This window comes from Falco naumanni, chromosome 5, assembly GCF_017639655.2.
Source record: "Falco naumanni isolate bFalNau1 chromosome 5, bFalNau1.pat, whole genome shotgun sequence".
Classification (NCBI taxonomy): domain Eukaryota; kingdom Metazoa; phylum Chordata; class Aves; order Falconiformes; family Falconidae; genus Falco; species Falco naumanni.
The window spans coordinates 25,189,524-25,215,098 of NC_054058.1; the positions used below are offsets into that span (position 1 = coordinate 25,189,524).

The 25,575-nt window shown below is 49.3% G+C and overlaps 2 protein-coding genes across 11 annotated transcripts in view; one reads left to right on the forward strand and one right to left on the reverse strand.

Annotated features, from left to right (window-relative positions):
- The window catches only part of WASHC1 (WASH complex subunit 1), a 45,649-nt gene extending 39,699 nt beyond the window's left edge, over positions 1-5,950 (forward strand). For all 5 annotated transcript variants that reach the window (XM_040597026.1, XM_040597027.1, XM_040597028.1 and 2 more), the window contains 7 exons: positions 190-326; positions 1,255-1,390; positions 2,509-2,713; positions 3,207-3,371; positions 3,729-3,887; positions 4,553-4,621; positions 5,177-5,950. In XM_040597026.1, coding sequence (XP_040452960.1) covers positions 190-326; positions 1,255-1,390; positions 2,509-2,713; positions 3,207-3,371; positions 3,729-3,887; positions 4,553-4,621; positions 5,177-5,328 — 1,023 coding nt within the window. In that variant the 3' untranslated portion in view covers positions 5,329-5,950. The remainder of the gene's footprint in view (positions 1-189; positions 327-1,254; positions 1,391-2,508; positions 2,714-3,206; positions 3,372-3,728; positions 3,888-4,552; positions 4,622-5,176) is intronic.
- An 888-nt stretch (positions 5,951-6,838) lies between these two features.
- On the reverse strand, positions 6,839-25,572 carry DDX11 (DEAD/H-box helicase 11). 6 transcript variants are annotated; one of them, XM_040597024.1, is made up of 26 exons: positions 25,390-25,571; positions 24,930-25,172; positions 24,484-24,570; positions 22,765-22,922; positions 21,580-21,625; positions 20,922-21,029; positions 20,284-20,371; positions 19,601-19,803; positions 18,871-19,023; positions 18,720-18,766; positions 17,860-17,939; positions 16,529-16,573; positions 16,337-16,404; positions 15,763-15,801; positions 15,159-15,282; positions 14,494-14,628; positions 13,920-14,032; positions 12,522-12,594; positions 12,043-12,146; positions 11,098-11,247; positions 9,072-9,140; positions 8,794-8,894; positions 8,285-8,369; positions 7,622-7,697; positions 7,289-7,443; positions 6,839-7,168 (listed from the first exon to the last, which is right to left on the reverse strand). In XM_040597024.1, the coding sequence occupies exons 1-26, from the start codon at positions 25,453-25,455 to the stop codon at positions 7,139-7,141; spliced, it is 2,646 nt and encodes an 881-aa protein (XP_040452958.1). In that variant the 5' UTR covers positions 25,456-25,571; the 3' UTR covers positions 6,839-7,138. The 6 variants fall into 6 exon arrangements, with proteins under 6 accessions (XP_040452958.1, XP_040452957.1, XP_040452956.1 ...); XM_040597023.1 differs by having other exon boundaries at positions 14,494-14,631; XM_040597022.1 differs by having other exon boundaries at positions 6,839-7,443; positions 25,390-25,572.
- Between the last annotated feature and the right edge of the window lie 3 nt (positions 25,573-25,575).

Here is a 25,575-nt window from a genome sequence, read left to right on the forward strand (position 1 = left end):
GCTGAGATTCATCTTGAGTGTGGGGTTGCAATGTTGTCTATGTGCTTCCTCGCTCAAAGGGAGGTGGGGAAGGAGCAGTAGGGTTCTCAGACCGTGCAGTGGATTCAGCAGTGTCGGTTGTGGTGGCTGGGGAGAGATGTCTCAGCAGCTGTAGTTTTAGTGTCTTACCACCTGTTATCTGTCTTGCAGGAGAAGCTCAAGTACTTCCCTGTGTGCGTGAGCACAAAAGTTCACCAGGAGGATGACGCAGAAGAAGGCCTTGGCAGCCTCCCCAGGAACATCAGCTCCCTCAGCTCCCTACTGCTCTTCAACACCACTGAGAACCTGTGAGAGCTGGAGCAGTGCTGTGCTGCTTGCCTGCCCCTGCTTTTCCTCAGAGGAGCTTTCCCTTCCCTGGGGGCAGCAGTAACTGCCTGATTCCTGGGGGTCTTACATATCAGGCTCCTGACAGGGCAGTGTTTGGTACCTCTCCACTGGCTTCCAGCTAGCAACCCTTTCCTCCCTACTCTTTCCCTTGTGTGGAAGAGTTGTTTCGTCTGCATCTGATCCTCCACTCACCTGCTTTCAACCCAGTTTTGCACTTCCCTTCCCTGACTTAAGTTTTTCCTGTCATTCTCCTTTAATTTCTCTCCAGCCTTGAAAGGTGCCTTCACTTCTGCCCTTCTCTGCCCCATGTGCCAGCCTAGATACCGCCTCTTCTCCTGATGATTCCTCACAGCAACACTTCACCAATCTCGCTGCTTTAGTATCTCCACTCTTCAATGCAGTTCTCTTTCCTGTTGGGCTTTGCCTCCTGGTTCCTCCTTCTGCTCATATTGAAGAGCTTCTTTAAGCCCTTCTTGAGCTTTCAGCTGCTGAACCTTTTCTTTCTTCTCCTGAGCCATTGACTATTTCCACTTGCTTTCCTCCTGGACCTTGAGTGACAAGTCACCAGGAAAGACTGGTGTCCTGCTGCAGGCTGTAGGCCGGTTTCAGGCCAGGTGGTAGGGAGAGCTTGGTAATGATGGCAGTGCAGTGGGGCTTTGTTTTAGGATGGATGTGGAGGCTGCACTGGCAGGATGGGGAGTTGATTGCCTCCTGGTTATGGAAGGAAATGCAGGAAAATGGGGCTAAAAGACAGAAACTGCAAAGCCCAACATGTTCCACTTTCGTGAGTCAGGAGGTCTCCACCTCCAAGGCCTTCTTGGGTACACTCTTTCTTCTGGCCTTGGCTCTCGAGGTGGCATCACTGAAATACTCGTCCTCTACCCTTAGGTACAAGAAGTATGTTTTCCTGGATCCTCTGGCTGGAGCAGTGACCAAAACCCATGTTGCTCTGGAAACAGAGACAGAAGAGAAGCTCTTTGATGCTCCTCTTTCCATCACCAAAAGGGGACAGCTGGACCGACAGGTGAGATGCAGAGGATTGCGCTCGGTTCTGAGAGGAGAGGGCTCCTGTAGGGTGGAGAGGCTCCTGCAACTCATGGGATTGTAGAATATCATCTCACTTATCAGAAGGACCTTGCCTGGTTTTGTGCTTGAAGTCTCGGTGTGAGTTTGATGGGTGAGACAAAACCCTCAAGCTTGGCAGGTTTTTCTGCTCAAGCGTTTGCTGAGTGGTGTGAGAAATGTGATACTGATTCGCCTTGCTGCTTGACATCAGGGCTGTAAAGGAGTTGTTTGGAGGCTCCATCACCTGATCAGCCCTCTTGTGCTAACTCCTGAGCCTCAAGAGGAGTCTGAGGGTGAGGTACCACTGCTAGAAGGTGCCTGGGAGGGGGTCTGATCCGTCATGCCTGCTGGTGCAAACAGAAGGGCCAGCCAGCCTGAGTGAAGGGTTTGTGCTTAACGTGGGCATGGGGCAGGCAGTGCACCAACCCAGCTGCCCCAGCACATGGCTGGTCTTGTACTCGACATCTTTTAGAGGCCATACCTGGAGCTTTGCTGGTGCGTGGTTGAATGTGTGGTTTGGGGCTGGGGAAGGGAGCCTGGAAGCCATTTGCTCATCCTGTTGGACCAGAGAAGATAGCAGGGTATACAGCAAACAAACTCACTCCTTTATTCACAGTGCACCTTCAGTACTGTTTTGCCAGTGTGTTAAACACAAAACCAAACCTCCATAACTACTTGCTTGTGCTTCTCCTGCGTCTTAATCTCAGAAACTGTTCAGGCACCATTCTTTTCTGGAGGAGAAGGGGCAGGCTTATGTAGGCTCTAAAAGGTGGTTGCATGAGATGTTCAGGAGAAGAGAGCCCACCTGCAAGAAATGAGAACGAGTCCTGCAGCTCTTCCTCCTTCTGCAGCCTGCCTTTTCTGAGCCTGGCCTGCAGGAGATGGCCTCTGCATATGAGGAGCTGCCACAGGACAAGAGCACAGTTTTAGGGCTAGCTGATGAGCAGCCACTGTGCCAAGGTACACAAGCCGAGCTGTGACTGCCACCCAGGCTGTTGCCTGCAGTGCCCCTGTTTGCCGCAAGGGAAAGCAAGTGCATAGTCACTGCCTTATCTTTTTGGTTTGGGTTTCTTTTAGGTAGCTGAAAATTACTTCTACGTGCCAGATCTGGGCCAGGTCCCCGAGATTGATGTGCCATCCTACCTGCCAGACCTACCTGGCATTGCTGCAGATCTCATGTACAGTGCTGATCTGGGCCCCGGCATCGCACCGTCTGCCCCTAGCAGTGCTATTCCAGAGCTGCCCACTTTCAACACTGAGTTGGCGGAGCCTTTGCAACCAGGTATTTCCAATTCCTGATCCCAGGACACTGTGAAAGAGGAAAGCAGGGCTTGCTAGAAGATGGAGACAAGGCAGAAAGTCCCTTGGCAGAGATTTTGTGATGGATGTTGGAGATACCTCTGGCTTGTGCTTGGGCCCAAGTCAAAGCTGCAACCTGCTCAAGAACTGGCCAGACTTCCTGGGCCCCTTACATCCCTCACCTTCTGCATGGCTAGGGGTGAGAGAGCGTGCTGTGCGGGAACTGGCCTCATGGCAGCCTGGTGGGATGCCCTTGTGCAACTGGGATGCAGCTGAGGAGGGCAGAGTAGGGGAGTCTCAAACTGCCTTGGCCCTGCCTGCTGTTAAGAGATGCTGCACAGGGTGGGAGTGCTCTGCTGCACGGTGTGTGCTGAGGACTCTGATTTGTTGCCACTGTGGCATGCGGAGCTCTGAGCTGAAGCTGTCAGTGTGCTGTCCTCTGGGACTCTTCAGATGCAACTTCTTTCATCTTTCAGACCTTCAAGATGCTGAGCTACTGCCCCCTCCTCCACCACCGCCTCCACCACCGCCTCCTGTTATGCCAACCACTGTGCCGCCACCACCGCCCCTGCCCCAGCCCACAGCCCTCTCTGAGCCAGCCCAGACAGCAAGCGAGGACAGCAGCAGTGCAGTGCCTGCAGGTAAGGGCTGGGCATCTCCACAGCTTCACCAGCAGAATCTGACTCCTTGGCTTCAGCCCATGTCCTCGGTTGATTCCCTGTGGTTTCCCAGCCTCTCGGCAGAGCTGGGAGGCTGCGGTGGGAGGGGAAGCTGCCTCTGCCTGCCTGGGAGCTGCAAGCCTTCAGCTCCCCCTTGGCAGGGCTTTTGCTGGCTGGGCTGAGTGTAAGCCCATCACCGAGAGGTGCCTGGGCCTGGCTCACCGCCCTGAGCAGGCGCTGGCAGGGTATCGGAGCAGCCCTTTCCACAGGGATTTGGCTGGGCCTGTAGCTGGTGCACTGACCTATGGCTGCTGCTGCCTGTCCTTCCTGTCCCTGCAGCTTCAGTCCAGGGAGCCCCGAAGGAGGTTGTGAACCCCTCTACTGGGCGTGCCAGTCTCCTGGAGTCTATCCGCCAGGCTGGTGGCATTGGCAAGGCCAACCTCCGCAGTGTCAAGGAGAGGAAGCTGGAGAAGAAGAAGCAGAAGGAACAAGAACAAGGTGCTGAGGCTCTTCAGCAGAACTGATCTTCCTTTCTCTCTGTCCCAGGCTGGGGAGGTGTGGGTCTGGGGGCAGACGGGCAAGCCAGGAGCACAGTGGACATACAGAGCAGAAAGGTGTTGTCCCTCCTCACAGGCTGGTGTGGGTCTCGGGTGTTTCCCATTCAGCCAAAGCTCTGTGAATTTGCTAAACCCCAGCGGCCAGAAGAGCATTCATGTTCTTGATGGAGACCCGCTTTGTCTCAGGTCACAGGTAGAAGTTTCACGTGTGCTGCATGGGGGCAGACACACAAAGAAAAACCCTGGGGCCAAAAGGGACAGGGCCGAGCCAGTTTGGTAGCTGCGGGGGGGTGGGGGGGTGGGGGTGGGGGGTGGGGTAGGAATTGATGAGCTGGTTCAGCAGCATGAGACTGCAAATGCCTAGTCCCTCTTGCCCCTCAAGGAATTCTGCTCTTGGATCTCCCCAGAAGATGCGGTTACCCTGCGTGCCTGGTGTTTTCCTGACCTGAAACTGGACTATAGTGGGAAAGATTAGGGGTATGATACAAGATTAGAAGTTTGGGGTTGTCTTTAAACTGAAGGTAGTATTGCAGGAGAATGCTTTCACTGTATTGCTAAGTTCAGACTGATGCTTCTTCTTGTCTGACTTGTTTTGCTGTATTTCAGTGAGAGCTACAGGACAAGGTGGAGATTTGATGTCAGACCTCTTCAACAAACTGGTGCTGAGGCGCAAAGGTACTGTCCTGCAGGGTGGGCTGCTTCTTCCACCTAGGCAAGAGGGAGAGCACTTTCTGGCATCACCGTTGTATCAGCCATAGCCCTAGAAACAGGAACAGAGACACTTCCCTGAGTGTCTTTACGGAGGGTGAGCAGAGGAATCTCTGCCTCAAGTCCAGCTGGAGGCACAGAAGGAGGCTGTGTCTGAGGCAGAGGATGGACTCTGAAAGCTACCTGTGAGGAATGGACAGCAGTGTCTTAATTCAGTGCTGGGGCAGCTTGGCCCCTCATCTGTGGGGGACCCGAGTTGCCCTGAGGCCTTAGCAGGTACCCGGGGCACTTAGGGCCAGTGTCCCCCCTCGGCACCTGGCAGAGGAGGGCATGGACTTGCTCCGGTGGAGCTTTAGTTAAATGAGCCCATGAGGTAGGGTTGTGGCAGCATTTAAGCACGTTGCCTGTCACCTGGGTGCTGGGAGCTGGAGTACAAGGTGCAGTTTTCCCCCTCCCCTCTGCTAAGTGTCTGTGTTCTCTAGCCCCCAGTGTCACTCACTGTTGATTTTCCTTCCCTCACAGGTATTTCAGGAAAAGGGCCAGGAGCCTCTGGAAATCCTGATGCTCCTGGAAGTCCAGCTGGTGCCTTTGCTCGTATGTCAGACTCAATACCACCCCTCCCACCCCCGCAGCAGCCTGCGGGTGAGGAGGATGAGGATGACTGGGAGTCATAGAGAGGTCAGTTGAGCATCAGTGTGAATCCCAGGGCTCTTGAAATAAGCACCTTTGAGAGACACCAGCCTGCGGCAGTACCCTTGAGAGGGTGGGTACTGGCATGGCATGGGGATCCTGTAGTTTCTTTTTGAAGAGAAGCAGGAACAACAGGAGCCAACTGCTGCTGAAGTTCTAGTTACCAATGAGGGTTTCTGTTCTGCTCTGTGCTGTTCTCCACCCTAAATGCTACTGCATTCCACCTCAAATACTGCTGTGGCTCATGCTGGTGCAATAAATCCTGCCTCAGCTGGCAGGCAGTGGGGCAGCCTGTGCTTCAGAGGATCAGAACTAGCATTGCTCCTGATTTAAAGGGCCCTCAGTTTTTCCTATGTGACTGGTGATGACTGCAAAAGCATCTCTTGCAGGCAAACAGCCCTTGCCCGATTTGTCTCCGTGCTTGCTGAAGCTCCTGTTTGCTTGGTTGTTGCTAGAAGAGAGAATGTGTGTGTGTGTGTGTCCCCGTTCCTTCACAGAGGTCTAATTCCTGGTGCCTCTGCACTCAGTGGTTTCTTTCTCTACCTGGCTTATGGTAATTCTTTGCCTGTTGCTGTCAGAAAAATTTCAATAAAGTTGAAGGAAGCAGGTCCTTGCAGCCTTCACTTTCGTAAAAGCAGGAAGCATGCTCAATTACGAGTGCATTAAGGGAAAGCCCAGCTGTCCATTCTCATCTGTGGCAGGGGCTAGCCTTACATCCCAGCACCACCAGCTGCTGCAGGGCTGCAGGGCATCAGCTGTTACAAGCAGGCGCTGCCCACGGCTGAAGGCAGAGCTTGTGCCAGACAGCGGGGTCTGCACCCACTGAAGGGGCAGGAGACTCACCAAGTTTCTCAGAAGCAGCTGCTTCTTTCCCTGTGGGGCTAATTAACAATAGGGAGCAGGCACCAGCTTTGTGTCTAATTATAAGCGCTTTCTTCATTGTGAAGAGCCTTGAGAGTTAGCATCCAGCTGCTGAAACTGGCAAGGAGGCAAACGAAGCTCCTGGAAAGAGGCTTGCTCAGGATGCCAGAAAGTGCTGAGGACAGCTGTGGGATTACAGAGCTGTCCTGGTTATTGCTGCCCTCCAGCACTGACCCACAACCCAGGAAAGAAGCCCAGGAAGGTTACACTTTAGAAACCCAAACTTTTACTTACTGTTTTCCACAGAAAGTTACTTCGAATTAAAAAACCTAGGCAGTAAAAAGAGCAGAGCAATCCTGTGTTAAACACTGTTCAAAGGAGAAGCGCTGTGCTGTATTATGGCCATATCTTTATTACCCTTGAAAGAACAAACCTCTCCCTTCAATCTGTTGACTGCTTGAGGCAAGTCAGAAAGAAGGGGACAAGAAATATTACCTAGAGTTGCCCCATGTCTTGCCAGTCTGACTGTCTAATTCCAACATGACACAAACCCTACGGAAAGCTCTACATTTCCGTTGGGATGGGAAAAGGCAGATGTGTTCAGTCAAAATAATGATACTCTCCATACTTAAGTGTTTGAGTTGAAAATATTTAATCAATTTAAATAAAACCTTAACAGCTGTAAACAAATAGGAACCTGCCACTACTATCTTTACCTGCCTCAGGCCTACAACCAGTTTCCCTCCTAGTTATGTTGCTGAAGGCTTGTCTCACCTTCACAGAGCTCAGATATTGAACAGCAAACTACAGCGGGGGCAGGAAGCAGAGATTCACAAACTCCTTGGTATGGAAAAGCAGGAACTTGTGTTGCTTCAGGTGTTCTTCAGAGGCGTAGCTCACAGAGCTGACCTACAGCCTGTTCTTTGGTCCACGTCACAAAGCATCCAACTTCCCTCGATGGAACTAGGAACACACAAAACCAGTTTGCTCCTGGCCTTACTCTAAAGTGAAGGTTTGAGAAAAGTACAGATGGGTACAGTGGGAAACAGTTTTGGTAGAAGTATCTAAGATACAAGTTCTGACCTTTCTTATCTCTGCAAACGCTGATCCAAAGGCAGGTTTCACCTGGGTTCTCTCCCTGATCCACTGCGGCAGTTTGTTAAAGGTGGCAGGGCGTGCGTACCTGTGGTCCAGGAGCAGGATGCTGGCAAAGTCCTTCTGATGGCGAATGGCTCTGCCTGTACAGTGTACAACCACATTAAAATGGCCCAGTCAAAAGTTTGTTCTCAGACAAAGAAACTCATGTTCCTGTCACCTGTACTTAGATAGATTTGTAACATGTCCCTTTTCCCACCCTCCTACTCCAGTGCAGTCACATTTTGTATCCCCCAACCTGTCCAAGGAAGGATGAATTACCTATCGACTGGTTTACTGCCTTCATGCACAGGTTTTCAATCAGCACTCTGCTAGGTGCCTGGCCGGCAGCTCTGGGCTGGAAAGGAGAAATAGGTAAGACTAAACATGAGGCAGGTGTAAAGCAAAATAGAGTCTTAATGACAAAGTGAGGCACATGCTTTTACCCCTACAGAGCGAGCAGGCAGCCAAGCAATCCCCAAGCTGAGACTGAGCAGCAACAGAAGAAAGGCTGCAGTCAGAAAACTATGTTGAGCATTCACAAAAAGCCAGCCCAAGGCCCCCTTAAAGGCAAAAAACTTGTCCCCAGCTGCCCAGGAACAGCATCTCCAGTGGGCAGGGAGAAAGAACAAGTGAGTCAAGAGGACTCTGCTACCTCCTGGGGTGAAGGGACCTTGCTCCCTTTGGAACTCAAGGAGTTCCCAGCAAGCCCCACTGGTGTTTCCCTCCACTGAGCTTCTTCCCCGTGTTTAGAGCCACCTGCACATGACAGTGTGGAGAAGGCTGCGCTGTCAGTACCACACAGACTGGGAAATGAGGGCAAGCTCAAAGGAAAAAAAAAAGGAAAAAAATCTTCGAAGGCAGCCCTGGGACTTGTGTGCTGGGAGGGAAGTTAATACTGAAAAGCAGAAGTGAAACAGGCAGAGGTGTAAGTGTCTCTGTTACCATTGTTCTGTCAAGCCAAGTCATTTTTTCCTGGAGCTCTGGAGATTTAATGTTGGGGTAAGGCATTCCCACCATAATCACACACCTGCAGGGGGCAAGGGAGGACTGCGTTATTCTTAATGTCTCATCCTAGAGCACCCTGCCAATAGGCTGATGAATTAGAGGTCACTGCATCCCTGAAAGACAGCCAGCCCTGGAAACCAAAGGCGGCAATTAAAGCACAGCAGTCTGACAAGCATATTCTGAATGGAAAGCTGCAGAGGGATTCAGGTTGCCAGAACAAGGGATTATCTAGCACAGCAAGCCTGACTGCATCACTCACATGACAAGCAGTCTGGTCAAGCTCGGTTTTACACCCCCCAGCAGACTCGGTCCCATTGGTTTATGCATCAGCCGAGGCCACGTCCTCCCTAGGATTTTCTATCTATGCAAGTACCGATGCATCCATCCTGCTTGGAGTCACCACATCGCAGGCCCGGTGCTCACCTTCCAAGGAACAGCCACCTTACCTTCCCAGGTCATCGGAGAAGTTGATCCCTTCGCTCATTTTGCCTCCAACTACAGAAAGCAGCAGGGCCCCTGTCATCTGTCCTCCTGCCTGGCTGCAGCGCTGCAGGAGAGGGACCAGCAACTTAAACCAGAGTAGGGAAGATTTCTGTGCTTCAGGAACACTCCCACACCTGGGCTGGAGTCCTCTTCCCTTGCTAAAAGCTGCAGTGCCCTCTTTAGCAGCACTCTGTGTGCAGCTGGGACGCCACGCTCCCACCAGCCTGCCAGCTCAGCTTACCTTTATGCACTTGGCATACTCCACCAGCACCTGCTCCACCTGGCTGGCTTTCTTCGGCTCCTGAAAGATCTGTCACAGGCACAGCATGTCAGTTGCAGCAACAGGGAAGCAGTTTAAGGAAAGCAAATCATTTTACTCCCATGCCATTAAATGGCACATGGAACTAAGATCAGAGAAGGACTAATTGCCCGAAAAAACAACTTAACCAGCACCTTTCCCCTCCACTGTGGAAACACACTGCATGCTCACTACAGCACTTTTCAACCAGGCTCTGAACGGACCAGCAGCTGCTCTGCCCCTCCAGCATTCCCTTTCAGCTTTGCCAGGCTTGCCTTAACTATGCAAGAAGTTACAAGTCATCTGAGAGCTGAAAGGCAGGAAGGCAATGTGCACCTCTTCCACTCACGAATAAAGATCCAGTGGGATGAGGAGACCCTACAGCTGCAAGATCCTGGAGGACAGTGACAAGACCAATCAACTCAAATCACCAATTCACTCCATGTCATAGCTCCCCTTGCCCACTGAATAAACTAGCTTTCTATGGAAAGCATACATAAAGTAGTATTTCTGTATGTTATTCTAGCATGCCTAATTAGTTACTGAAAGCCCCTGCAGTTAATTAAGCAGCATTTTGATAGATGCTGCACTTTGGCCTAAATCACAAGTTGTTTTCCTTGTAAACAAGAGGTGCAACATCTGTCTTTTCTGTGACGGTGAAGAACCAAAAGGACGTGTTTTGTCTTGGTTAACAAGAAGTACTATTAAATTTTACCAGCCAGAATCAGTCTTTCATTAGAAAAATAATTGGCAATTACAAATATAAGCCAGAATTATTTAACTTATTGTAACAGTAGCTAGTTAATCCTCTTATTTAAATTAATTTTCCCTGCATAATTTATATATAATCTCAGTGTGATCTCACCAGTCACCTCAGGAAAGACTTTAACCTTCCTCTGCTATGATATGATCTTGTGTGTGGGCAGCTGAAAGTCACACTTGCGGCACTTCGACCAAATTGCCTTGCTAACGCATATCCAATTTGCTGCAGACTGCAAAGGCTGAACAAGAACAAACCAGAGTTGGAAGGCAGAGCAAGCTGTGTGGCATGAAGCCTTGGAGGCACGGGGCAGGCTGTTGGGACCCTGACAGAACACACCTGAAAGGCGCTATGAGTGTTAGCTGTACAAACACATGGAGAAGCTGAAGCATGATGCTTCCACCTCAAAAACCTACAGGCATACCCAGGTGCCAGAATGCCTGCACCGAGGCTGTAAAATACCTGGGACTGTGCTCTCCTAAGCCACATGGGAAGCTTTTTAGCTTTTGGTAAACAGAATTCACAACCAGGGTGTAGGTAATTCTTTTTTCTTCCCCTGGCACGTGATCCAAGATCCCTGCCCCACACCCTGAGACAGACTGCCTGACCTTCAATACCCAACTTTCAAATACTTGTGTGAGAGTCATTGCAAAGATTTTATATTTGCAGTGATCTCCCTATTTAATGTTTCTTATCGCTTCTTCAATGGGAGTCACCGCTGCTACTCTTTCAGTTCTTATCTCTGTACTTCTACCAGAAAAAAACCACCATTTGTCCTATGAACTGCAGTCTAGTCCCACTCTGCCCAGCCCTCTGTTGTGCTGGTCTGTGTTCAAGGCACACAAGCTGAGCCTGGGAAAAACAAATTCCCTGTAAGAGCTCAACCTGAACAGCCTCTCAGCCACACGGGAAAAAGCTCGCTGGTTATGGAAAGCGAGGATTGTCTCCCACCATGGCCACTACACAAGACTGCACGCTTAAAAGAATCTATAGCTGCATTTAATCTAATTTAGATCCCAGCTCAGTGATCAGCCGCCCGGGAAGTATCATTTATTCATTACTGGAGGGATTGGCTAGATAAACATCCGCTCTGCTCTGCTGTGCAGAGTATGAGAACAACTCGGCAAGAGAGGTCTGTAACGCATAGATAATTGTTTGATTTTTGAAGCCTCCATTTAAAGTACCAACTGCCCCTGGCTGCACAATTACCTTCTTCTTAGCTGCCAGGCGGGCGAGCAGCCCCATCTTCTCCCAGTGTGCATACACCTGCTTCTCATATTCATAGGAGGGGAAGAAGCACACCACACCTCCTGGGACCACGTTGCACAGGTTGCAAAGGATACGACCTGTCTCATCCATCTGTAAGAGAGACAAGAGCATGTTGCAGCTGACAGGAGCTCCCACTAATGCCGCTCCAATTCTGTGCTCAATCCCAGGATCACATCTCCCCTGTGACATACCTTAGGGGAGGGAAAATGTGGGAAATATGCCAGGTCTAAGAGAGCTCTCTAGGGGAGCTGGGCATCATGAAATAGCTCTTCACAGCTTGGCCTCTCTGCCTAATCCAGGATTTCTGTTCCTGCTGTGGAACAGTGGTCATTCAGGAAAGGAGGGTTTGTGTCTGCTGTCCCAGTGGATGGGACCTGTCACACTAGAACAGATGTGGAGAGCTAGCTAGCACATCTGGTGGAGATTCAGCAGGGGCAGAGCAGATCTAGTGTCTGACCTTGGGTGCTTACTGACCCACCAAAGGAAGAGGGAGAAAGTGTAGAAACATCTGCTGCTGCCCCTGTGGTCTGGGCTGCACTCTGCAAGGCTGCTACACTCCGCTGTCACTGAGCCCTTCAGACTGCAAAGCACAGTCACAAATCTTCTGATACCCAGCACACAAATGCAGGACCTCAGTACAGCCAAACAGGAGTTGCTAGCATTCCTCATCTCCAACAGCTACCTCTGAGCAGGCAGCTCAAAACCCCTTTTACTGCTACTCTTTCTCAGTTACTTGGCAACACACCTGCCCCAAATCCTATGGATTTCCCTTGCCATGGCTTTCGATCCGCTCACCTTTCAAACAGAGAGCACACTATCCTACAAAACATAAGCATGTGAAGCAAAAAAAGAGATACCAAGGAAGAGAACAAAGGAAAGACTGACCATCTGGGGCAGGTCTCTCGTCTGGTAGGTGAACTCCAGCTGCTGGTTGGAAGGACCATTGCAGAGGATTATGGGTAAAATGTTTTCTGGAGGAATCACATGTCCTGGAGACAAGAACAAGTAGTAAGCGTCAACGTTGCTGCTGTTAGCACAAACCCCGCTAGCTAAAAAGCTTTATCTGCATGCAGTGACAGAGGCGCCTGTTTCCCTGCCTAAGCCAAAGTGCCTAAGTCACTCTGCTGCGCTGGCTTCCATTCCCTGCGCCCCTGGGAGGAACTCACGGCACACTGCCTGCTGATACTGGCCAAGACCACTGAGGAAGCTGAGAGTGGAAGGGAACTAGCACCCCTTTGTTGCCCCGATTTCTAGGAAAGATGCCATGTTGCTTATGGAGTGCTGACAAAACAGCACCAAAGAAACTGCTGCTTTCGGGTCTTGCAGAGACGGGTGATCTCTCCCTGCCACCCCCACACACTCACCACAAGAGAACTCCATGACACGTGCAGGGTCCATACCAGCACAGGATAGCAACTGCTCTCGGAAATCAGCCACCTATGAACCACAAGCCAAAGAGGCGTAAAGTACCAGTGTCCCAAAAGATGCTACATCAGCAACACTGGTACTGCTTCTCGAGCACCGATGTCGGGGGAGAGCTAATCAGCTCCATAAGGTGGGTTGCTGGCCACAGCATGATGAGATGGCACACAACCATCCCACAGGAGGGATGACTTTCGCATCATGGAGGGAACCCAAGAGCATGGGAATGCCGAGCACACAAGCCAGGGCTGAAAGGCGTGCTGGAGACCACGGCAGGCAGGAGAAAGGGCCTGCGTGATCCCGCGGTCGGGGAGCGCGTCTGCCTCGGCGGCCCCGAGCAGAGCAGCCCCCCCCCCAGCGCCCCGGCCGGGCGAGGGGCGGCAGCGCCCCCTGCTGGCGGCCCGGCCCCGCGCGCTGCCCAGCCGGCGGCCGCGCTCTGCCCCGGGCCCCCCCCGGCCGAGGACAACAGGCTGCGTGGGGGTGGGGGCGGGGGCGGCCTCCCCTGTCCGTGCCCGCGGTCCTGAGCCTCGCCGAGGCCCTGCTGCAGCGGGCAGGTGCCCTGCCTGGAACCACCCCGCCTCTCCGGGCCCACACGCTCCAGTTCCATTGTTACCCGGGCCCAGCAACCCCGAGCACCGCACGGAGCACGGCTGGGGCTGCAACCCATCGGCTCTCCCAGCTGCAGCCTGAAGGGCTCAAAGTTGGAACGGTGGCCTTCCTAAAAGGAGGTTCTGCACTTTGCAGCCCCCTTCCCTCATCACCACAAGGGCAATGAGGAAATCCCAGGACACTCATGTCCAGGAACAGGATAAAAGTCACTAACGGGGGTATCTGACACCCCACGGCACCTGTACCACGCAGACACAGTGCCCCTTAGACACTAAAGCAGTGAGGAAAGGGTGATCAGCTCCCTGCCACCGTACCAGTACTGAAGTCTTGATTTTTTTCTGAAAGATCCTCTGTGGGACAGTCCCTGTGGGATCCCTGTCCCTTTAGAAGGTCATACGGTTTTACAAGGTCCTCTGACTGCTGCCCATGCTAGTTCCAACCTACCATGAGCTCAGCCTCAGCCTGTATCGTCCCGAGGACAAGGCTGACAAGGTTAATCCTGCCCTTGCACCTACAACTTTTTGCACCAACAGGCAGTGTGCCCATGTCACGCAGGGAAAACATACCAGGGAGATAAAAGGGTAGGTAGGAGAGAGGTTTTTTTCCACACACACACCACTGGAAGTGAGAAGAGCACATTCCAGAGGGCCAAGCTTCTATCCTTCCACATCTGCTTGCAGATAGCACCACAGACCTCCTGAGGCCTCAGCATAGCATCTTTATTCCCTTACCGGCTGCATGGTGCCCCCAGCGATGATTACAGCACGGCATTCTTCCACCACCTTGGCAAAGTGGACAGCTGGATTCAGCAAGAGGAATTTGAGGCTGCTCTGACCAACTGTGCCTGGGAAACGAAGAGAAACAGCATCAGGAGCTAGCTGTGACACACACTCGGAGACGAGAGATTCTCCCCCTGCCCTGGGCACAGCGGCAGGTCACCACCTCTCAAAGCAAGGACTTGTTATTCAGCACTGCCAGAGACAGAAGCAGATAACACAAACCTGGAAGTTACGTTCTGCTTCCTAATCTTCCTGGTGCTGTAGAAGAGGTGCAGTAATTTGCAGGACAAAAATTGACATCCAAAGTGGGAGCAGAGCTCTGCAAACCCTGGCCCCACCATCCTTGGTTAAGAATTTGTTTAGGTTCATGAGTGTCCTCAGACAGACCAAGCCTGCCAGCCTGCATCACGGATGGCAGATACGTTGCTGCAGGCTCCCCCCAAGCTCAGGATCTCCTCCCTCCCTGCCAGTGAAGCATCCTGCTTGCAACTCATGCAACCTCTCCCCAGCTCGCCCTTTCCAGTACCTTGCCTGTTGAGAATGACTCTACCATCTTGGTTTGCATTCGTAAGGGCTGACAGAAATCCTTCAATCTGCATCAGCGGAGAGGCAGTTCGGAGCTGGTCACTCTCAGCCTCCATGGGAGGGCTCTGGGGAGTACCTGCTGGCCCGAAGAGAAAAAGGACAGGCAGGCAACTTAGGCCACACTTCTAAACAGAGGGACTAAGCACGAAATACAGATGAGTCCTTTCCACAGGAACATGCTTGGTCTACGTAGGCAGGCAGAGAACAAAGACCAAATAAAGGTGAGAAATCAAATTCTGTCTCATTGTTGGGGGCGGGCAGGGTAGAATCTGTTTTTGTAGCTGTTCAGCATCACTGAACAGAGCTACCCATGGTAGCTCAGGTCCCAGAGCCAGCAGGTCACAGCAGTGCAAAGCTCGAGTGCATGTAGTGTAGACACAGAATGGCATCATCATTTTGCCTGGAAGGGACCTCAGGAGATCTTCTAATCACATGTATCTTTGCCTGGGTCCTCCAGTTAGATATGTTAAAAAACACCTGTGCAGGACAGCTTCTGCAGTCTCTCATTCTTCAGATCTGCCTCCCCCCTTTCTCCATGCAGACAGATGCAGATTGTACATCCTCACTTTGTCTGCAGATGCACAAGTAGAGGATGTCTGAACTCACCGTCTTTATTAGGTCCCTGCTGGAGGGTCAGAAGAAAGTTCTGCAAACCAGCCAACTTCTGGTTCTCCTTGTTGGTCTTCACAGCTGTGGCAGTGCCTCCATATCGCTCCACAAACCCAAAAAACTGCCAAGCAAAAGCCAGAAGGACTAATATTACCAACAGCAGGAACCAGACAAGAACGGGTTTGCTGGCCTGCCAGAGATAAAGTTCCCTGGTAGGTGTTCACAAACCAGCCCAATCACAATCTATCAGCACAGCCCCAAGCTCCTGTTACTTTCCTCCACCCACTGAACCAAAACCAAAACAAGTGTCTGATGCTTGTTCCTCCAGTGTGGTGCAGCCTGCCGGGCTGGCAGTTTCGAGGCCAAGCTGCACAGTGTTAGCACCCACTGGAAAACTGTGGTATACCATGTTGTATATTTCTTTACTGTATAAGCAAAAGGTAATCTGCCCACATAGTGCTTTTTGCAGGAACCATTTTGTTTGCGGAGCAGGGTGGAGAAGACAGGGTGGAGAAGACCCAGCTGCTGCATCTTCCACTTCAAACTCAATGTGTGATACTGCACTTGAAAACTGTTGACCATCAAGCCTCAGGGGCAGTACCTTCCTACTGATGAGGCTCTTCTCACAGTAACGCTGAACCTGTTGGGAGAAAGACAGAAAAACGAACTGGCATTCAGCACCCCTTCTCCCATCCTGCCGTCCTTGATCCCTGTCCAGCAGGGGTGTGCTCTTGGGGAGGGGTGCACCATTCCTTGTTGAGTGTTGCCTCCCAGACAACAGTTTATTACAAAGGCATTGCTTCCAGAGTGGAAACACATGGTGTTAAGATGCTGTGTTTGGAGGTTCAAGGGATGGGTTGAGGTTATTGGAGTAGTAGTTTCCTCATCCTCAACCCTTACAGTTTAGCTTTGCCCACAAACACCTTATGCGCTCGTACATGTTTAGTTGCTTGCTTCCCTCTACCCCAAAACCACCTATCCAGCTTTAATGCACTGTTATCCAGACAGCAGCAGAAGAGATCGACCTACTGGGGAGGTGGGGAGAATCTGCTAGAAAGCAGATTCGACCATGTGGGCCTTGGCTCTACTTCCACCTCTCACACACGCTTCCTGATAACCTTGAACAAGTCAGCACCACCTAGGAGTGCCCTAGAAGACTACAACATTTGCATTACCTTGAAGAGGTTGATATTGTCAATCTGGCTCTGAAATAGAAAGTCATTGATAGATTTTAGCACCGTCCCTGAAAGAAAGGGGGGGAAATGAGAAAAAAAAAATTACTAGCTGCTGGGCCTGCAGCCCCTTACTGCCCACAACCATGTCCCTGACTGATGGCTGCATACCCCAGGTGTTCGCTCCAGTCTTACCTGTTTGTGAAACTGCCTGACAGCTAGGATTTTGGTTCACATTACCTGTAAAACATGAAACCGATTCAAAGAAACTTATGAGTCCATCTTAAAACAAAGCAAGAAACTAACAACTGAGCTAAAACAGACACCCACACCAGGACAAAACCCAAGAAATAACTGTACATCTGCAAAATGCAGCTATTACAGACAGAACATCAGTTCCTGCTCAGTTTTCATTTCCTCTGTACGACAGTCCTGCATTGTAGGACAACTGTGCTGCTGCATCCTAAGAAACACCACCTACATTCCTTCTGAAGCAGGAGGCAGGAGGTAGGGTGGGTGCATACAAATGCTCACACACTACGTAGTCATCATGCTGCAAAGATAGAAGGGACAGCGACTGCAATGCATCCCTCACCCCTCCTCAATGCAGCAGCGGGGAGCTGGGAGGCGCATAGGCTGACAGGAGACTGGGAACTGGGGAAAACCTCCAGCCAGCTGCATGCCCAGACCCCAACAGCCAGAACAGGATTAATTGCTGTCACTCCCCGCATTTTAAGCCCTAGCATTTAACACCCACCTCACACCTCATTTTGCAGCCTCAATCAAGAAGCTGCACACAAGCTGCATTTTCTAAGGAAAGCACTTAAGTGAGTGTGGAGAAGAGAACAGGGGCAGGAACAGAGCAGGAAGAAAAGTATATGTTTCCGAGAAAGGCAGAGAGTACCACCAGGCCCTTGCCCCAAATTACTGCATTTTCCCTAAGCAGGGAGGAAGTTCTTTATGAACATACAACAGGCTCTCCTCAAGACACACTGAGGTCTAGCAAAGAGGTCATTAGAGGAAAGGAGCGCTGCAAATCCCACCGGATTTAAAAATCACAGCAAAGTAGTATTTTCTCACAAAGGAAAAGCACCACTTAAGAAAGACTCATTCTGCAGAGGCATGCCTGATGGATAGAGGCCTTGCTACCAGATGACCCAGGAGATTTATTCTGTGCAGTTCTTATGCCATCTGATCACTGTAATACATCTGCTGTATTCCTCACTTACCATCCTACCTCATCCCCACTGAGATCAAATCTGAAAACCACAAAGAAGAAGGAAACTGTCTCTATCAATTTATGATGTCATCTGCTGCTCCTCAGCTAATCAAAGAGAGGGGCTCAGGCATACACCAGTCAACATCCCCATGTTACAAAACAGCCTGAGAAATAAAATTGATGGCATCTGAACATATACATGAGCAACACTTCCCCACAGTCTCTGCAGAGGAGGAATGGGGACAGAGCCTGAGGAAGCACCAATAGCTCAGAGACTAACAGCACCCCTAGAGATAGGTTTGCTTACCTCCCAGCACAGCCACAAACCGCTCCAGCAGATACAGGATCTGCTTAATGTACATCAAGTTCTTTGCCTTCAAACGTTTCCTGTGAAAAACAAGACAGGTATTAGGCCCCAAAATGCCTTTAGGGACTAACTCAAGCAGCTGAGCTGCAGAAGCAAGCATCTGAACTCCCTTTAATTTTGGGGAGACAGGAACCAAGAATGATTTCCCCTAGGCTCACTCTCCCTATTTGTGACAAGGCATAGACCTCTGGATACCCTGCGTAAGGTCACCCCAGATAACTCACTCATGCACCTCATACTGTTCCTACCATTGCTGTTCTCCTCACACATTAATTACAGTTTGTTTATTACAATGGCAGTGACGTCTCAAGTCCCTGTTGCAATAATGCTCCACAAATTCAGATTTATTAGCATTGAGCACAATAATCAACCACTGCAGGGATGACGATGCAGAGCCAAAACCCACGTATAGCTTCCTCCTCCTCAGAGCTTATTGCCTCAGCCATGAAGCACATGAAAGACTAAGGTCTGGGAGAGACATGAAAGGCTGAATCTTTTGAAACTCTGCATCACAAAGCAGGAGCGATTAGAGGGAGATACTGGGAAAGGAACTGACAGTATAAGGGAAAGCCAGAATCCTCAGGGTATCCCCCCTTCTCACTGCTTAATACCAGCCCCAGGAGTCTGGCTTAGATGGATTCTAGACAGAGATAATGAAGGAAGTGGCTTTTCAACTGCAGAAGTATTAATGCAAATAACTTTCCACTGGGAAAAAGCAAGAAAGACCCTGCAGACATGAGACAAGCCATGGCATCCACAGTGCCTGCCACTGTTGTGCCATTTGCCTCTGAGATCCTCACCTGTATCGCTCCATGTACTGCAACAGCTGGGAGTGGGCACAGCACAGCTACATGAACAAAAAAAAGGAGCCGTTATGATGCAGGAGTCAAGAAAGGGTGTTCTGCTGGATGCAGAGCTCACTTAGGATTAACAGGCCAGGCTATGACTCACCTGAGAGCCACTGACCTCCGCACTATGGATACAGGTGATGGTGTCTATGAGGTTGTGGGCCTCATCAATGATTACAACCTGGTCCTTCAGCTTGATCCCAGCAGCGCTCCTGGTAGGCTCATGCAAGAGCATCTGGTAGGGCAGCACCACCAGCTACAGAAAAAGCACACGCCGCCCTGATTCTAGCTTACAAACCAGATCCTTACAAACTTAGGGCACTCCCCAACCACTCACTAAGGGTCCAAATCAGATGGCCTTGCAGAGTTCAGTCAAGTAAGTTACACTTATGGCAAAGGTAGGAAGAGAGACAGAAGCCCATGCTTGAGAGGGGCACTGGCATTTAAAGTGAAGGTAAGTTATGCCACAATTGCCTGTTGGCTCAGGTTACCTTCTGACTCTCCTCTGAAGCACTGAAAGCATGTCTTCTGATAAGAGAACCAAGCAAGAAAGAGGAGTGGTGGCAAGAAGTAAGATTACACCCACATGCCAGTATCGCCTCAGTTATTGAGCCTTTCAAGTATTTCAGAACGCTGAGAAATACTTGGCCTCCCTGTTAACTTCATGTGGGTATTCTCATTTTCCTTTGCTTTCTCAGTAAAACTACAGCTGACAGAAATACAGCCCGTTTACAAATTCTGGCAACATTGATTAACAGTACTGGAGGGAGCAGGCAACTGGTTTATTCTTAGAGCCTCTGGCATTAATTCTGCTAAAAATGTGTACACCTTACCTGAGCAGCAGGAATGGCGTATCGACTCCCAAAATAGGGGCAGGCTTTGGTCTCCCTTCCCAAAGCCACCAACTGCTCAATATCCTTTACTTCCACTAGAATTTCATCACGGAGAAACTGCATTTGCTCGTAGGAATAAAATGGGCATACGGTGCGACTCACACGTCTCTTCTTCCCTTCATTCTCTTCATGACTCTTCTTTTCTAACAGCAGAAATCAAAGCGAGCTATGAGCAACACACACCCTAGCCTGAAACAACCACTTTGCAGAAACGCCTGGATTTCAAAGCAGGCTTTGTCACGTGTATTTTTGACCTATCATCTATTTCAAAATTATTCAGCAGTAACATCTGCATCTCCACAGTAGACGCTGCTCTTACCAGTTAGATTTAGCCACGTGACATTTTCCAGCGTTTCTAGTAGTGAGTTACAAAGACAAGTATCCTTCCGTTGCAGAAGGCCTGACCAACTTAAGACACTCAGAAAATATATACAGGTACCAGCATCCTAGACTGGACGTCAAAAAAAGTAAAAGTGCTGAGGATCTCCAGCTCTGCTCCTCCAACCTGCCATTTTTAGGCTCCTACCACTGTCTTGCTAGAACTGACTGGCAGTGCCCACTGTCTCCAGACTCTCATACCAGCTTTATCAGCGATTGCTTCCCCAGGCCAGAAGTGTTCCTACCATGTTTATTCTTTTGCATCTCCATGCAGCGGTCATTGATGAGCTGGAGAGCCCCCAAGCGTTGCACCTCCTCGTTCACACACAGGTTCTTTAGCAGGCAAAGAGATAAGCGGTAGGTGGTCAATTAAGAACTGAGTGCCCCTTTGCTGTACAAGAAAGTATTTCTTCAAATCAGTCTCAGAAATGGAATAGTCTATCAGTCAGACATTGGGCATACTAACTGCTACAAATATGCCTGAAACCCATAAAAACTTAGCAAGCAGAATAAAAATGGGAAAAGGTGCACTAAGATGGCTCACTGCTACACAATAGCTTCTAAAAAATGCTACCAGAAGTAATACTAAGAGCACCTTCCCAGTAACCCAGATGTCTGTAATATTCCACATCAGAAAAGGTAACAAAAAAACCCAGTTTTCTTGCATTTACACCAAAGGTTAAATGGCCAAAACAGTTCACAGAAAAATGAAAAATGTACATCACAGATCTGTGTCACAACCCATGACTGCTTTAGTTTTTCAATGGGAGATTCAGTCAGTCCCTGAGATGCCTTCTGTGGTGTCAAACCCACACACCTCGGCTAAGTCTCTCCCATCAACTTTAACATGCAGTCTGGGTCACTTGTGAACAATACCACATACCTGCCTGGAACCCAAGGAGACCAGACGTGTCTCTTTCCCAAAAGGACTTTTTTGCACCTCATGCACAAACTGAGACAGCTGGGAGTGAGTGCGGCTGCAGTAGTAAATCTGCAGTAAGGAAGAACAAAAGGAAGACTAGAAGAATGTGGAAATCAATCCCCTACCTACAACCAGTCCTGCAGGGAATCAGCCAAGCACTTCAACAAGGTTAATCTTGCTCAAGCCTTCAAAAACACAAGGGAAGGCACATGTTTGAGTGCCATCTTACAACTGCTGAGGCCAACAGCCTTATCTTTGTTTTCTTCTATGCATTTGCCTTTGTTTGCATTTAATTTTCCAAGGTGCCTATTAAAAAAACAAAAAGGCACTCACCATTGGAGAGTAATAAAAAACTGTTTCTTGCAGCATGCTTTCGCAGCAAACCACAGCAAAAATTCAGCAGTGCTAGCAGAGCAAGCTGTTTAGGCAGCCAGTGCAGTCCAGAAGGAGATGAGCACAGCAGAACTGGTTGCTATTACCAACACATTTGGCAGGTACTGGATGCTAGTCCCTAAATCCTCCTTTACTGCACAACTCTGGGAAGGGTGCAAGGAAGCCATAATTCTGCTCGCTCCTATGCCGTTTTATGAGGTGGCACTACTTACTTTCCTCATCTCACCTTAGTCACATGCTCTTCTTCCAAATCATCGTCGTCAGCTTCCAGCCTAAGAGAAGAGAAAGCTCAGTTTCTCAGTTTCCTTTCAGCAGATCACTGACAGTTAGAATCAAACAATGCTCTACTACAAGAGAAAGGCCTCAAGAGAGATGGTTATGTCATCTCAAGAGCCTCAGATCTTAACTGACAAGGTACAAGAAAAATCGACCTTTTAAGAATAGTGTAAGTGCACAATCAAGTCAAGCTTGCTGTTTAAAAGAAAAATATCTGTAGGGCTGTGTCTTTAGCAACTTCAAGATTTTTTTTATTTTTATTTTTTAAATCTGGGGCTTCTAAGCCCTGGGCATAAGCTAATCAGTGCTATACTATTCTTTGGTGAGCTTATTTATTTATTTTTGTAAAACTTTCCCTTTAGAGACAATTTACCACCCTCAAGCTGTTGCATACAGAAAAGCTTCAGGAAGATATTCAGCTGCCATAGAGTTCCTCAAAGGCAACAGCAGTTTAATGTTTGATAAACTACATGTAAACTAAGTAGTTAAATGTTTTGCAATTTTTAAGGCAGAAGGATCTGTCTAGATACTAATTAGTAAATTTGTATTTTAAATGTATTTGACTTTTCATGCTGAAGTATGGCTTCTGGCTTTCTGCATAAAGCAAATGTATGAAAGAGAGAAGTGTGCATGGGGTTTTCGTGCTGAGACTTGGTCTTTAGAAATATGAACATCTCTCCCTTTAGAGTATCAAAAGATGCCAGTGCCAATCCACAGGACTGACAGCTTTCTATGATGCCCCGAGTTCCCTTTCGCTTTTCTAATGTAAGGAACTTGATCTCAAGTCATTCACTCAGCAACCAGAAGTGTTCTTTGGGAAACTGGACATAGATAAAGGCAGGGCATTGCCACACATTTTAAGAAAGATGCACTTTCTCAGAAAACACTTCAGGACACTCTGCTCAGTCTAACAAAAATTTAGAAAACAAACAAACAAAAATAAAATTGCCCCAAAACACCAAACCAGCCAATTAAACAAACAAACCCCCAGAACAACCACTACCTTACACAGCTTGAATGGGGGAGAAACTCCAGATCTGCACAATCACAAGTGAAATCTCTTTAATCAAGGCAAGCCAAGAATGATACAGAAAATGTTCCCTTGGCATGGAACCCTCTCAGTCCCTGACCTTACCCATATACCACTTTCTTTTCTTCGTCACTCTCATATTCAGCAAGAATCAGCTCCTCCTCATTGTGATCCAGCTGCTCTAGAACATCCACTCCATCTCCCTCTGAAAAAACCTCCTTGCTGAGCTGAAGAAGGCGCTTTGTCTCATCCTCCTCAGACCTCTAAAAGGAACATGTGATCACATGATTTCTCACACAGAAAGAGAGGTAGCACGCCCATCACTTTATGCCATCAACACATCAGAAGACAGCACAGTTCCTCACAGGTAGCCAAGGGAATGGCTTGCTCGGTTAAACCCCCAGCAGGACAAGAAATGCACCCAGGGTGTCTGAAGCTGTTCAGCCGTACAGAATGCAGCTGTTACCAACAACCAAAGACTTGCCCTCGCAGACATATATGAAGGGGAAACTTCTATGCAACTAAGAACTAACAGATCTTGAAATGACAATATCCATGTAATCCAGTATTATTTGCTTGAAGTGGCCCATAAAAGACATCTGCTTGAGAAAAAAGTATGTAAACAAACATATAAGGACATAATCAAACACCATCCACACTTAACCCAAAGCCAAGATAAACTCAGCATCTGTTTTAGAATGCAGAGCATCAAACTTTTGCTGTTTTTTCTCCAGTTATGCAGTTCTTGTTCTAACACAGGTCTACCCCTCTACAAAAACTCCATTAAACTGTTAAGAATAGTTTTCTGATTAACTTTGTGTTCTGATAAAGAAAACTTCATTTTTTAATCTGAAAATAGTATCTTCCAGTCAATGAGCTTTTTTTCACCATGACATTATGAAGAAATGCAGTTAATGAGCAACAGGGGAAAAGAATCAGTTGCTTTTCCAAGTCTTTATAGTATTTCTCACACTTGTTTTCTAGCTTTTTATCATGCTTTCATTTCACATGATCTTCATCCTTCTTTAAGAGACAAAAGTTCTTTGTTCCATTTGTTTTTATATGCCTGTTTATATTCACTGTTGCTACTTCTGCCATATCCTTTTGACAAAAGTTGACCAAAACACAGCACAGCACTTGAGATGGAGCACACTAAAAACTAATAGCCTGGCAGCCTAATAAATCTGCCCGTTTGGGGACCTGAAGTATGTATTTCTGGGAAGTTTGCTTCATACCACCTTAGAGCATTTAGAGGCAAGAGTACTGAGCCCAGCTCACCCATCTAAATGTCAGGAAAAGATATCTGTGGAATTTTTATATGTAGAAAAGTGACATTTCTGAATAATACAATCACGTTTGCTATAAGAGTAAACAAAATACACTCGTTCCCTAGTGGTGAGCAAAGCACGACCAAAGCCTGACCTGGCTTTTTTGTGGGGGTCTTCTGTTCTCATGACCTTGAATTTAATCATAGTTCTACAGGTTTTAGTACAGTAGTACAGTGTGTTCACATATGCTCATAAAACAGAGAGCCTTCAAAATAATAACTCCAAGTATTAAAGCTGTTAAAAGCAGAAGGCCAGAAGACCATCAGAACACACCACCTCTCCATCCACACACACACATTGTCACAGAAAATTCTCTATGCACAGATTGTTTTCCATATTTAACCAAAAACTTTGGATGGCCAATTTCATCAACCTAATACACAGAGCTACCCAAACAGATGGGTTAGAAATTCAGTGTAAATTTCCCGATAAAATCAAGTGAAAAACACCTGAGGTAACCAAAAGAGAAAGCTCTAATCTCTGCAAGATAACTCACCTTCCTCTTTGCTGCGTATTTTAACTGCACATTATGGCGAATTCTCTCAAGACGTTCTTCTCGCTTTTTCCTCCTGATCTGCTCTTCCTAAAATAAAGGGAGAGTGAAGGAAGGATGAAGCGTATTTAGTCCAAAATCCTGGGTATAATTGCTTTCCTATGCCCTAGGTATAGTAAAAAATTAACTGAAACAAAACTGTCAGTACACTGTCCCTTTCTCCTGGGGTGCATGCCTATTACATGTTATGTTCAGAGCGATACAGTTTCCTATCTTAGGCAACCTGCAAGGCAATGCCTCATCCCTCATAACTGAGACAAAGTCCTACGAAAGCCAAAGACCACCACCAAAGTTTGCCTTGTGTCCATCCATCGCCACCCAGGACATCAGCCTTTCGGATCCTCACACCTTGCTATTTTACCCATCTCTGCACATGAGCATTTCTCAACCTTTAGCCTGTCCACCAAGTCCTGCTCTTCTTTCTTCTGCACAAACGCTGTGACCCACTCGGGCTCCCCCGCCGCGCCGCTGCTCTCGGGGTGCCCTGGCCCGGCTGACGCTGATGCTGGCTGCGTCTTCCCCTCCTGCCCGCTGGCCTCAGGCGCCAGAATTCTCGCCTCCTCCTGCTGCTTCTTCTCCTCAAAGTCTCGGAGCCAGGACAGAGCCCCACAGATAAGGCTCAGGGATTTTCCCTGACAGAAAAAAAGAACGAGTGAGGCCCCGCCGGTGGCCGGTGACGACTCCACAGGGACAACCCGCGCAGTGGCAGAGCCCGCTTCTGAGCGGGCCCGGGCCCAGACCTGCCCCTCCCCGGGTACCCCCGGCCCCCCCCCACCCCGAGGGGCCTCCTGCCGGCCCCTTCCCGCCGCCCCGGCCTCCCGGGCCCCGGCGGCCGCCGCCACGCCTCACCGTGCCCGTGGGGCTCTCGAAGATCCCGACCCGGCCGGCCTCCAGCGCGCCGTACAGCGCCTCCATGAACTGCTCCTGGATGCGGTACGGCGTGTAGGGGAACGGGAACCGGCCTCCCCGGGGGCCCGCCGCCCCGCCGCCCGCCGCCTGCGGGAACGCGGGCCCCGCGCCCGCCGCCGCCCAGCT